General features: G+C 42.0%; 1 protein-coding gene across 1 annotated transcript in view; it reads left to right on the top strand.

The window, feature by feature from the left end:
• Positions 1–1,537: 1,537 nt before the first annotated feature.
• slc18a2 (solute carrier family 18 member 2) overlaps positions 1,538–13,673 on the top strand; it is a gene marked incomplete at its 5' end in the record, with an annotated part of 21,275 nt that continues 9,139 nt past the window's right edge. The window contains 7 exons of the mRNA XM_083650563.1: positions 1,538–1,670; positions 5,539–5,872; positions 10,123–10,181; positions 10,295–10,378; positions 11,334–11,426; positions 12,645–12,734; positions 12,901–12,944. Of these exons, the coding sequence (XP_083506689.1) occupies positions 1,538–1,670; positions 5,539–5,872; positions 10,123–10,181; positions 10,295–10,378; positions 11,334–11,426; positions 12,645–12,734; positions 12,901–12,944 (837 nt within the window). The remainder of the gene's footprint in view (positions 1,671–5,538; positions 5,873–10,122; positions 10,182–10,294; positions 10,379–11,333; positions 11,427–12,644; positions 12,735–12,900; positions 12,945–13,673) is intronic.

The raw sequence follows: 13,673 nt of genomic DNA on the forward strand, positions 1-13,673 counted from the left end.
ACAAAGCAGCTCCACTTGACGACTGCTCGGACTGCCAGTCTGCCAACTGATACCAGCCACAGGATGTCTCTCTTGTTTTCTGAGAGACACTTACTAAATATATTTTTAATACAGACCTGAGAGCTTGCTTCATCTAAATGTTTGTAGGGGAAAACACCACCATACAAGTCATTACACAATTTTACATATATATTTGCTGGACATTTCATTCCAAGCAATATTCATGTGTGCAAACTTGTTCACAAAGTCACCGTACAAAAGTTTATCATATGGAACTGAACTCCTTGCTCGTCCTTTTTTTTTGGTCGAGCTCAGAGCCTCACCTATCCACATGGCCTTTCGCTCTGTGGCTGATGCAACATTCTTACAAAAAACAATGTTTAGTTTTAACCCCCGATCAACAGCCCCAAGGCCTCCCTCCTTCTTACTCTTATAGAGTAACTGCCTTTTTGTGACCTCCCTCATCATCTATTTGGGCTGGCCTTGCCATGAAAACGCATGGGAGGCCCTGTTGTAGCAGCTTCACCACACCACAAGATGGCGCTCCTGCAAGCCAATGAGGGTGCAGCCTCAGTTTCTAAAATACATTAGGCTTTGCTTTACCTTGTCTAGTTTTAGTTGACTGTTTTTATGATGGCATTTTTATAAACCTGTTACAGAAACAGAGCAGTTTCGCAATCCCAAATTTGTCTTTATACCATTTACACATGCACTTCTCTGTGTAACTATTCATGCAAATAAAACGGTGGGTAGTAAAGCGCGTTTTTTAAATCAGTAGGCTAATTAGGCTAATAGTCTACACAAGTAGGCTACTTAATAAAGCCCCTTGTGCGCTTGCTTTTGAGATGTATATTATTGTGTTTACCGTAACTTTATTGCTACTATGTTTTTATGCCATTGTGCATTAACTGTTTTTCACTTGTTTTAATCTATGTCCTGGATGTTTTATTTTGTTTGATTGCTTTAAAACGTGCAGTAGCCTAGTCTATAAATAGCCTAAGGATTAGGCTATTATTTGCTGTTGTTGCTGCTGTTATTATCATCATCATCTTTGTCATATTTTCTGTTGGATGGCAAGTTGGGTAGGGTCTACACATAAAGGTTGAATGACGTCAGTAGTCGCTCCAGTCAGTAGAAAGGCAGCATCTTCTCTCAGCTCTGCTGCTGGAGGCTGTCTGCCAATGTGCATCTAAGGTAAGATGTTTAGGCTACATTTCAGCATCTCATATAATTTCACGCAGTTTTGCTGCCTGTTGATTGTTTTGCGAGGACTTCATAACTTGTCAGACAGCTGCTATTTTATCATTTAACGTTAGGCTGCTCGTCTGGTCTGGTGCAGCATAGAAAAATGAAGAAAAAAAATACAAAATAATATAGGCTATAGTAAGTAGCCTATCTCTTCTTATATATTATATAGCCTAGCTATCTTATGTTACTAATCCAACACTCGCCCGCTTCTTTCTGCAGGACTTTGTCACCTTTGTCTTTTGCAGAGAGCGCAGCGTTCTGTCGCTCTTGTCTTTGCGGACTTTGCGCCATGGGGAGGCTGGACGCGCTCCGTCAGTTTAACTTGCTCAGCTGGCTCAGAGAGGAGCGCCAGTCCAGGAAACTCATCCTGTTCATCGTGTTCGTGGCTCTGCTGCTGGACAACATGCTGCTGACCGTAGTTGGTAGGTGCTCTCCTCCTCCTCCTCCTCCTGTTCTCTCCTCCATCTCTCCATCAAAGCCTCTGCCTGTTCTCACAGACGTCTCCATCAAAGCCTTCTGCCTGCCTGAGCGTTGTGCGCAACTAGTGCGCTACTTCATCACTCCAAATGATCTGTCCAATCCGTAACAGCGCAGCCTACTATTTTCCTCAGTGATAGTCACACAAACCTGCATGATATAGCCTATGGCAGAGATCAGGACTGTGTTCACTAGACTAATATCTCTATGTATCATAATTTATCACCAAACCTTATCCGCTTTAGCCTGTCTGGCTGTAGTGTAGCCCAGTGGTTCCCAAATGTTTTGTCTTATGCCTTGAGCTTCTGCCATGCCAATAGTAGGCCTACCTGACCCCCCTCCCCCCACTCATGCGTGTTGATTTTCATAAATTTGTTCTATTAAACTAATATTAAACTTTGAGTAGACCTATTTATTAAATGGAAATCATTGGATCCCCTTTATACAATTCTGTCAGTTTTCATTTTGAAAAAAGTCATCAGTTTTACCAAGATGAGCCTATGAAATGACTTGGAATATTGTTTTATCATTTTGGAAATAAATAAATCATCTTGCAAGTACCCCCTGCAAGCTGCCCTGGTTGGGACTCACTGGTGTAGTCTATGTGCTTTGCTGGAGACAAAGTGGATCATGACTGACAAGATATTATCTGGTCATTGTTACGAAATATTTCATGTTAAGTCACCAAACTATCAGTTTAGAAATTAGTCCTGAATACTCCCTGATGACCCCCCCCCCCCCCCCGCGCCTTTTTCTTTCTTACCAAATAGATTTCTGGCATTTTGCTTGATTTTTGCTCTGCATGATGATTAAAAAACTACATCAAATTTGAACTAAAATACATGGCAACGCCCATGCTTCAAGACAATATTCCCATAATGTGTTTAGCAAATAGGTTGTTCCAAATTGGCTACAAGCTGTAGGCTACTAAGCATAAATCAATTAGTGCGTAGATGATGTCTAATTTGTTTTTGCCAAGAGGCTTATTAGATCCAATAACAACCACTGATTTATTAATAGCCTTATTAGCACATTATTAGAAAACTTGCTGCTCTTTTTCCAGCATTCAACTCTCATGGGCAAAAACGTGTGTGAGCAGCATCATCATGTGCAGAATAAGAAACATAGTGAGGCTGTGTTTAAACGCTATAACACTAATAGCACCATTTAGCTCCTTCTCGTTCTTACAAAACTTAATTGGTATGAATGAATGCATAAGCTCTGCACTGCTGCAGTCACCTAACAGCAATACGTTTCTCCTCGGCTAAATCAGATTCTCTTGGTCACTGCCGATCGTTTAATAACTGCTGTTTTGCAGCTAGAAATTGCGGCACTTGTCTCCGCACGTCTCCGTTAGGCACAGATCTCCGGCTCAGATAGATCTATGCCACAATTTCCCCTTCATGTATTATCTTGAAACAAAGGCAGAAAGGGGTTAGGGTTTGCCACGAGACGTATTCAAGATAATCCTTCAATCAAGTTAACTTGTAGGCTATTGAAAACAAGTAGCTACAAATTTACTTTCACTTGTTTTATGACAATGTAAGATTTTAAGTTTCAGAATAAATATTAAATGACTTGTAATATGTGTGGCTATTCTCCAGTGTGGTCAAAGTTTGTGGCCAGTAGCCTATGATAGTCTACAACAGGGGCACTCAATTAAAATTCCTAGAGGTCCAGTTAGAGAAAATGTCCTCAAGCAAAGGTCCGGAACATTGTAACGTACAGTAGCTTGCGTTATGATTCAGTGCCATTGAACTTAGGCTACTTCAATGATTGCAGTAGCCTAATGGTACAATGTCTGTATGTAGTCAACGACTGACTGTTAAATCAAAATAAACATCAACAATGTTTATTTAGTTTTCATATTTAACTGGATTAATTATAAATAACTAGCCTACACTAATAATAAATACATGTTCTTTTCTCATTTCAAGTAAAATAATGGCTGCATTTAAAAATAACATACAACAGAGTGCTTTGGGAAAATGTGCATCTTAAAAGTGTTTTAATTTGAGAAAGAAAATCTTCTTTTCTTCCCTTAACTCCACCTTTTCTCTTGAGAGAAGTGAGCTCCCTATCTGTCTATTTATCTATCTATCTATCTGTCTGTCTGTCTGTCTGTCTGTCTATCTGCCTGCCTGCCTGCCTGCCTGCCTGCCTGCCTGCCTGCCTGCCTGTCTGTCTGTCTGTCTGTCTGTCTGTCTGTCTGTCTGTCTGTCTGTCTATCGATCGTTCGCAATGCAAACGTCACATGCGTTGGGCAGTGAATGTGTGAGTGTGCCCTCAGTCTGGATTTGAGTGTGTTTGCTCGTGTGGCGCTTTCACAGACAGGTTAGGATCGCATCGCACTTCACATGAGACATACTGCCTGGTTTTGAGCTGCCCGTGAGAACAATGAATGAACATGTAAGAGTCTGCCTGCTCCGGATTAAAACAAAATCTTTGTTTTTGCGGTGTACTCGTTTCTTTTGAGCACGTCATGTGAAATGACTTCTATCTCTCACGTTTCTCAGAGTCTTGCGCCTCTACTCCGTCAGTGTGTCAGACACTCTCTCGCACTGGAACCGACTGGAACAGGCACAATCGAATCGGATATTTGATTGGCTGAGTAGCATCACGTGTGATGATTTACAGCGCATGCATTGGTCTGTGTGCTTCCTGGCAGATTAAACCAGTACCGTAAAGGGTAGAAAAGCATGTGCCGGTTAAAAAAGAAAAGCTCGGTGAAATGTAACAATTCTCAATACAATGATTTGTAGGTTATAGGGCTCGGTCCGGATAGGACGGCGTCTGGGTCCGGATGCGGACCGGAGTCCGGACTTTGGGGATCGCTGGTCTACAACATCTCCCACTTCACCATACAATTAACATGTGCAAAACAAAGTCTATTCTGTTATTATTGAGCTATTTCTTATTGTATCTTGTAGTCTATATAGGCTATTTTTTTTATTTTAGATTTTCTTGCATTTTGCCACACTTAGTACTCTCATTACTCTGTAGCCTAAATTTTTTTTTTTTACTTATCGTGCTGCACTTAACGTCACATCTTGTAAATGTATTTAACTTATTGTGTTGCCTTATGTAGCTAACTTGCTCGTGCACCAACCACACCAAATTACTTGTATACAGCCTATTAAAATAATTCTGATTCTGATTCAGTAGCCTATCCCATGTGGCAGTGGTGGCCTAAAGGTTAGAGAAGCGCGCTTGTGACTGGAAGGTCGTCGGTTCAATCCCCGGGACCGGCAGGATAAATCTGGGTGGGGAAAGTGAAAAGGCAGCGCTTGCCCCTCCCTCATTACCACCACTGATGTGCCCTTGAGCAAGACCCTTGACCCCAACTGCTCCAGTGGAGCTGCGCAGTCTCCAGCAGATCAGACTGTGGTTGTACTGGTCAGCTTCCAGGTATGAATGTGTGTGAATGTGAACAGGGCGCTCCTGAAAAATAGAGCATTGCTCTCAGTGAGACTCCCCCTGTATAAATAAAAGGTTACAAATAAAAACATAAAATTCTCTTAAAATATATTCACTCTTGATGATACAAAGAACGCTTATGTGCTCAAATGGTTCCAGAGGGATGTAAAGAACCTGCATGGTTCTTCAAAGGGGTCTCTTTGATTTGGTTGGTGGTTCTCAACTCTTCGGTTCAAAACTACTACCCCTAACCAAAGAACCCTTCAACCCCTTCCTTTTGTTCCTGTGTGTTATGATATTTCAATAGAGTTTAGTTTAGTTGAGCATCAGTCAGCGGTCATGTCTTCATGTCATATTTCATGCATCCATCTTGTCATGCCTCTTTGTGCCTGCCAGTGCCCATCATTCCCAGCTACCTGTACACCATGGATGAGTCGACGCCCCCGGTGGCACAGAACACCACCGCGTCACCGCAGGAGCCCGGAGCCTTCCACAGCATCGTGTCCCTATACGATAACACCGTCCGGTTGACCGGCGCCAATGCAACGGCCAGGTCCGCCGATCTGGACCTCCCTCCCCCAACTGCCATAGCGCTGCCTCAAAACTCCTCTGACTGCCCCGGGTCTACAGGCAAGCTGCTCAACGAGAATGTCAAAGTGGGACTGTTGTTTGCCTCCAAGGCCACCGTACAGCTGATCACCAACCCCTTCATAGGGCCGCTCACCAACAGGTGGGTGACCGGCTTACCTGTATTAGCTTTGGCCATCTTTTTTGTGTTTGTGTGATGATCCATTCTCAGTTATAGAGCATTTACCACTGGGGGATTTGGCTGGGGAAGTCCAGCAGGGGCCGGTTGCACAAAGCACCTTAAGTTAAGATTTTCCTTAGAGTCCGAGTTAAGGTGTCGAGTTAAGTGTTTTCTGAAAATCACATTTTAAAAAAATCATTTGCGCTTCGAAAATCATAAAAGTGGTCCTCATTTGTGAAGATTATCTTGCTGAACACAAAGTTTGCGGTTTCAGAAACTTTTGTCAACGACAGACCTTATTTCAAACACTTAACCAAACCATACAAAAAAAAAACGTGTCAACATACTGATGTTTGGTCAGGACCCGTTGGTGTCACTTTTTACGGGGTAGCCTACTGTACCCCCTTCTTAGGCATTTTTCAACGTGCAGGGTAGTCCAATAGACTTGTGCAGAACTTCCATAACATCTGAAATAGACGCCACGAGACCGTAGCCAAATGTTCCTCCGCCCCAAATTGAATTACATCCCAAAGGTTGGTTAATAGTTACATTTAGGGAAGTAAATCAAGTTTGGTTAAGGTTATAGGGTTCAGGTAAAGTTGAGGCAAACAGCAACTTGCGTTATGGTTAGGCAACTAAAGCAACTTGGTTAAAGTTAGAGAAATGGCACGAAAAACATGAATACAAATTTAAAATCTGGTTTTCTTAAAATAATGTACTTTGTAAAATGCTGGGAATCATGACTTGAAAATGCTGGGAATCAATCAAATATGCTGTAACTGGAAATTCATGAATTGTCAGTTATAGTTATATATATAACTATAACTATAGTTAGTTATATATTGTCAGTTTGTTTGCATGTCAACCAATGCAATCATTAAAAACGATGCTACAGTAAGTGTTCAGCTAATCTCGGTGAGAAACACCGTCGTTTGAACAGTGATTTGGTATTTATTTAGCTGGTGTTTGATGCAGCTGTTGCTCATCGTCAAGGCTTTAGAATTCAACCTCAACCTGTTGATTCAGCCAAACCAACACTGATGATGTGGTCCAAGCCATACGCATGATTCTTACGACATGGAAGAGCAAATAAGGTTACACCAGAATGATGGAGGCCAGAGCAACAGTGTCAGAGTTCAGCGTTATAGCCCGCAGTGACAAGTTTCCCTTCCGGGTCACAGAGGCCTTCCTGCTAGCCCACAGCTAAAATCATGATTCAACTTCTTCTCATAGCCAGTCAAAGGTCAATGCAGAATAACAGTTCATGCTCTTATCTGACGCATCAACATCACAAGCGAATCGGAGAGAAAGAGCAGCAACAGACTCCCGTTTCAAGTTCCAGGCAGGCAAATCAAACGCTGCATATGGCGGCCATGTTTGTTTGATGCTGCTTTGAGGGCACAATGTCACGTCAGTTACAGCACATCTAATCCAACTGGATCATATTGAGCGGAATTCCTGTTTGTGTGTGTGTGTGTGTGTGTGTGTGTGTGTGTGTGTGTGTGTGTGTGTGTGTGCGTGCGCGTGCGTGCGTGTGTGTGTGTGCACGTGTGTTTGCATACGTGTGTTTGCATATGTGTGTGCATGTGCATTTGCCTGTTTCCATGCATGCATATCTTTAGAGTGGAAGTACAGCAGAAAGAACATTTCGCATTGAAGTAGGAATATTCTTACTTATTGTGTAAATCGGTGTATTTTTTTATTTATTGTATCTGACTATTGCTTCACTTCCTTGTATCTGACTATTGCTTCACTTGCTTGTATCTGAGTATTGCTTCACATCATTGTATCTGACTATTGCTTCACTTCCTTGTATCTGAGTATTGCTTCACATCATTGTATCTGACTATTGCTTCACTTCCTTGTATCTGAGTATTGCTTCACATCATTGTATCTGACTATTGCTTCACTTCCTTGTATCTGAGTATTGCTTCACATCATTGTATCTGACTATTGCTTCACTTCCTTGTATCTGACTATTGCTTCACTTCCTTGTATCTGAGTATTGCTTCACATCATTGTATCTGACTGTTGCTGGTATTGTTTTCGACACCGTTTGTAGGATTGTTACACACTGTCAGAGGAGAGAAGGCAACGTTGAAGCTTCTATGAGGCCATTTACACCTGGCATTAACATGGGTTTTCTGCCATCAGATTGTAATCAGATTGTGCTTGACCACATTAGTCTGATTTCATTTACACCTGGCGTTAACATGCGTTTTTCCTTATAACACCCAGATCATTTATTAACACGCAAAATGGTTGTCCGCTCAATCCGCATACAGTTGCTGTATCCAGATTGAGAGGACACATTGCATTTACACTTGTGTTCAACGTGTACACAATGCATCCCTGACCACCTCCGGAGGTGGTTTGGCCGATCAGATTGCAATCCTTCTTCACTGTGTCTTGGGAGCGTTTACACCTGGCATGTCAAGTGGTCAAGCACAATGAGATTGCAATCGGATGGCAGAAAACACATGTTAACGCCAGGTGTAAATGGCCTGTGATCATCAACGAAACCTAACCCTAGTGAAAGACAGTTAATGCATAGATCTTCATCGCAGAGAGTGAGGAGAATGGCAAGGCGAGAGGAACAATATGCTGTAACTGAGGCAAAGAATGGAATCCAATTACTACCCCTTAGTCACCTCCCCTCCTGACGACAGTACAAGGCAAGTCAGGCATGTCAGGTACCAGGGGATAAAAGAGCTGTGATGTGCCTGGCAGCTTTTAGCCTTTTCATGTCAGACAAACAATGTTGTCGTCCTTCTCTAGTGCTTTGAAAACAAGTACAGATCCTGTACAGGACCACGGCGCCTGTGGATTCTGTATGGCACAAAACAGACAGAAAGAGGTTCAAGCCTTTTCTGAGCGGTGCTGATGTTGCAAAAAAGGTGTCAGTGGTTCTGAGGACACGGTCCAAACATATCCCTTCATATACCTGCCAAGTTTCACAATCATCGAACAAATGAGTGTGGAGTTACGTTTGGAGTGAAGTTGAATGAGTTACTTAGGATATTGTATGGGGATCCTAGAGAGGTCGTAGAGCAAGCTGTCAGTACCACGGACAGCGCTCTGACACCTGGTAACAGACGGTCAAAGTAAGCAGGACCTGAGAGTCTCTTTTACTGTGGTTCTGAAATGACTGCTGACTTTTAACATGTTTAATGTTGATGAATGTAGAATTTATGGGAAGGTAGAGATGACTGGAGCACACGAAATCACTGGCAAACAAATGTAATAAGGTACAAAAATTAGGCTTTTTTTTGTACCTTATTACATTTGTTTGCCAGGGATTTCGTGTGCTCCAGTCATCTCTACCTTTCCAGTATTCTGTCCTCGTCCGAGAGCACCGATCTCCCCTGTAGCGCAAGAGATTCCCTCTAGAATGTAGAATTTATGTTGAATAAGCATATCATTTTGTTTAAGATTGCTACTGACTATTTTATATAAGGAATTACATGCCATAGATGGCTTTGCTTTTTGAGGGCATATATCTGGTATCGCTTTAGATCTAATGTGTGTTCTCTTACTTGAACACAGGCGTATTTCTGGGGTGGCAATTCAAAGTAATTTGCAAGGGATCGTTCTCTGTCCAGTACGTTGTGTTGGAGAGCCTGCCCTCTCCGAGGGCCCTTCTACCCCAGGGGCCCCAGTGCAACCGCACTGCCTGCACTGTCTATATCTACACCCCTGCTATCCTCCATGTCCATTGAAGGACATTGATGATAGAATAATATGATCATGGTCGGTGGCGACCATCATAAATCGCTGTACTCTAAACTGCCTTAACAACTGTTGTTGCTTTTTGAATGCATGTCATGGGAGTACAGAATATGTGTTTATGCTTTTCATGTGTCATGAGTTTTTACAATGCACTCACGTTTAGTTTTTGGAACAGTTATTGGTTATTTTTCGGTGGGGTTCGACCAATATGAAGTTGTAGTCAGTACTCCAGAGCTGTATTCTTGTCCTGGTGGAAAGGCCTCTGTAACAGCATTTGTGTATTGTTTGACTAAAGTCACTGATATTTACTGCATATCTTTTTTTCATTTCTATACCCATAATGACAGGTATTCATTGTTTATATTCAAATTGTTATTTATATTCAAATATTGACTTTGTTTATATGTTTATATGTGTAGGCTAGTTGTCTGGAAACCATGCCATTACTCACAGAAAACAAGTGTCACTGCTTCATAAAGAACACCTTTGTCTTTGTGTCCTAGAATAGGATACCAGCTCCCCATATTCGCTGGCTTTTGCATCATGTTCCTCTCCACCATCAGTAAGTCCCAGCCCGCCCAGTGCTCCACACCTCTCCGCTCTCTTATCAAGTTCATTCATGCTCCATGCCGAGTTTCTCTTGTCTGAACCTCTGCCACTCTCGCTGTTGTCAAGTGTTCGCCTTCTCATCGAGCTACGCTCTGCTGTTTCTGGCCAGATCGCTTCAAGGCGTGGGCTCCTCCTGCTCCTCTGTGGCTGGTAAGACCTCTTTCTTTCCATCTCCATGTGTGTCTCATCTAGTGATTTTGCTAACACTTTGCTAATAATATCAGTCATTTATAAGCCTTTAGTTAATGATGAACTCGTAATTTATAAAACATGAATGTACATTTGTAGATGATTAATAATTCATTGTTTTATATATGACGAATCATTTATAAGTCATTCAAATATTTGATTTTCCACAAATCTGATGAACAGGGGACCAATGACTCCATGTGTGTCAGAAGAAGACAGTTGTCTATTACCTCCCCAAGCGTGCAGAAACAGTCAGCGCTTACAAGCACTGCAGTACAAACTACAAAAGTGTTCCTCACCCGTTGTAAATGTGTAAATGTGAAATGTGAAAAGTTCTATTCTATTCTATTCTATTCTATTCTATTCTATTCTATTCTATACTATTCTATTCTATTCTATTCTATTCTATTCTATTCTCAAAATGGCATTTACATCTATTTGACCAAAATAAGCCCTCCAGGTGATTGAAAGCTATGGAAAAATGTATTTTACACCTTAGAATCGGCCTTGTTGCAATTTGAGTTATTGTTGAGTGGAGTGAAGAGGCCCATACAGCAGTTGTAGCTTCCTGCTGTGGCAGCAAAGGAGGCCATAATATATTATGTCACAACTTGTTACAGTTCATCTAACATATGTTTAACTTACCTTATGCATATAATATAATAAGTCAATATTTAAAGTACAACGTCATTTGATTAATAAACCAGGATGAACCATATTTGAATAATAAACAGTACCCTCATACCGGGTTCTTCACGGTTTCTTCCTGTGTTAGTACCAAACTCAAACGCTGACAAATAGTTTCTTAACAGAGGTGCTGCCCTCAACAAACAAACGAGTGTGTTGTGAGGCTGATGTTCAACACGGGAGCCAGTGGAGTTTATATTCCTTCAGCTCTTCTGTCTGTGTGTTTCAGGGATGGGCATGCTCGCCAGTGTCTACACAGATGATGAGGAGAGAGGACATGCCATTGGTGTGGCCCTGGGAGGTCTGGCGTTGGGAGTACTAGGTGTGTATAGAAGAGTACTAGGTGTGTATAGAAGAGTACTAGGTGTGTATAGAAGAGTACTAGGTGTGTATAGAAAAACCAACGTAACCAGACTTGATACATCAAACCAAGTCCGATCATCCAAGATTTACATTGTTGTCTTTGTTGAGCTACTACGACAGCAACATTCTGAGGACATCAAACAATATAAACACGGCACGGTGGCTCAGTGGTTAGCACTGTTGCCTCACAGCAAGAAGGTCCCGGGTTCGAACCCCGGTCCGTCCCAGGTCCTTTCTGTGTGGAGTCTGCATGTTCTCCCTGTGTTCGTGTGGTGTGCTCCGGTTTCCACCCACCATCAAAATACATGTATGTTAGGGTTAATACTCGCCTCTGACCAAGGCACTGGTAAAAGAACTGGAGTTGGTCCCCGGGCGCTGCATTGCTTCTAGTTCTAGTTCTAAGGTTCCTAGTAGAGGATGGGTCAAATGCAGAGGATAAATTTCCCCATGGGGATAAATAAAGGATAACTTAGAACTTAGCTGGCATGCTCAGTGTAGTAGGCTAGTTCGATAATGTTAGTATACATGGTGTTCTTGATGGGGGTAAAAAAAGTTTGACAAAAATGGACAAAACAGGCCAACTTACTTGTAGTTGTCTCATGGTCTCTCAAGCAGGACCTTCGTCTTCGTCCAAGCTGCGTTAGGCAAGATATTGATGTCTATATCTATAGATATAGATATCTATAATCTATATCTATAGATATATATCTATAGATATAGACATCTATATATCTATATATAGCTATAGATATCTATATCTATATCTGCAACAGAGAAGAGTGTTCCAGTGTGAGTGTAAACGTACAAGAGCGGTTTTGATCGTGTGATTGGCCGAGAGTTGGCTTATGGGTGTTGCAGTAGTAGGTGCCATGGAAATATCTGCGTCTGGAATGAAATGGAATCATAATCATCATGGATTGTTTCAACACAAACATTTGCAATCATGCATGATATATAGCAGTCATATAATGGAGCCTTACTTTCATCATGACTGGAGGAATCCTTTATCCAGGGGGAGTGAACCAGGATCAAAACAGGAATGGAACAGCATCAGACAACGCCATGAAACAATCGTTGCTACTCATCAATGCAGCCGTGTGTTTGTGTATGTGATCATTTTGAAGTATGACGTCATGTTGCACCGGTTAACACTCACTGCTCAGTCTGTCCCCCACAGTTGGCCCTCCGTTCGGCAGCGTGATGTACGAGTTCGTCGGGAAAACCGCGCCGTTCCTTATCCTGGCTTTCCTGGCTTTGTTCGATGGAGGTACAAATCCATTCTGTCACACATCTAAACTTAACATCATCTAAACTAAACATCATTTGGCGTAATGCATGAATCAGATAATTTATGAACGCAAATACAAAATACTCATCGGTTCGTTAGCATCTTATAGGCTGATACTAAGTTGAGTCACTGTATTCCCACATAGCTCTGCAGCTCTTCATCCTTCAGCCCACCAAGGTGGAACCAGAGGTGAGTTTGTTTGCCTTGATCATTCCTTTCCTGGAGGTTCTCTCGCTTCAGATGGACTTTGTAACTGTAGAACAGAAGCAAATCCGTTTATTAAATACAATACAATGCAATGCAGTATAGTCTTGTATGTCTCAGTTGAGAAGCAGTTGTATTTTTTTGTGTTTTCATTTGACCTTGCTGCATTTTTGTATTTGGTTTGTTTAGGTTCACTGTCACATAGACTCACAAGTAGCTTGTTTATTGGACAAGCTACTTGGTTTATTGGTCTCGATGACCTGGCATCCTGCCAGGTCATAGAGATTTTGATGGCGGGAGAGTTGACACAAATCTGATTCCACTCCCTGTAACTTATGACGGACTTGTCTGCACTCTGCTGTAACTGACCTTCTCTGGTGTTCATACCTGTAAAGAACCCATGAAGAAATAGCTGCATATGAGCAAAGCAGTAATGCCAACAAAAGCACTGGTTATAGTAGTGGTGCAACATCCCTGCTCCGACATTATGTTGCAAAGATAGCTTGTGTTATCATCAACGGAGGAACTCAGCAGCTAACAAGCTCCAGCACGTTTCGATTGACAATGTTTGACTTTAGATAGACCTCTTAGTCCATATGATGTCATTACAATCCCCAAGGGACACAGACATCATCAATAGAGAGGCAAAGTGACCGCCTACTTCCTGCTTCAGCGCTGTACCAGAGATTTTCATCTGCCATTTATTTTCCCATA

The sequence above is a fragment of the Poromitra crassiceps genome (assembly GCF_964638095.1).
Source record: "Poromitra crassiceps genome assembly, chromosome: 14".
Taxonomy (NCBI): Eukaryota; Metazoa; Chordata; class Actinopteri; order Beryciformes; family Melamphaidae; genus Poromitra; species Poromitra crassiceps.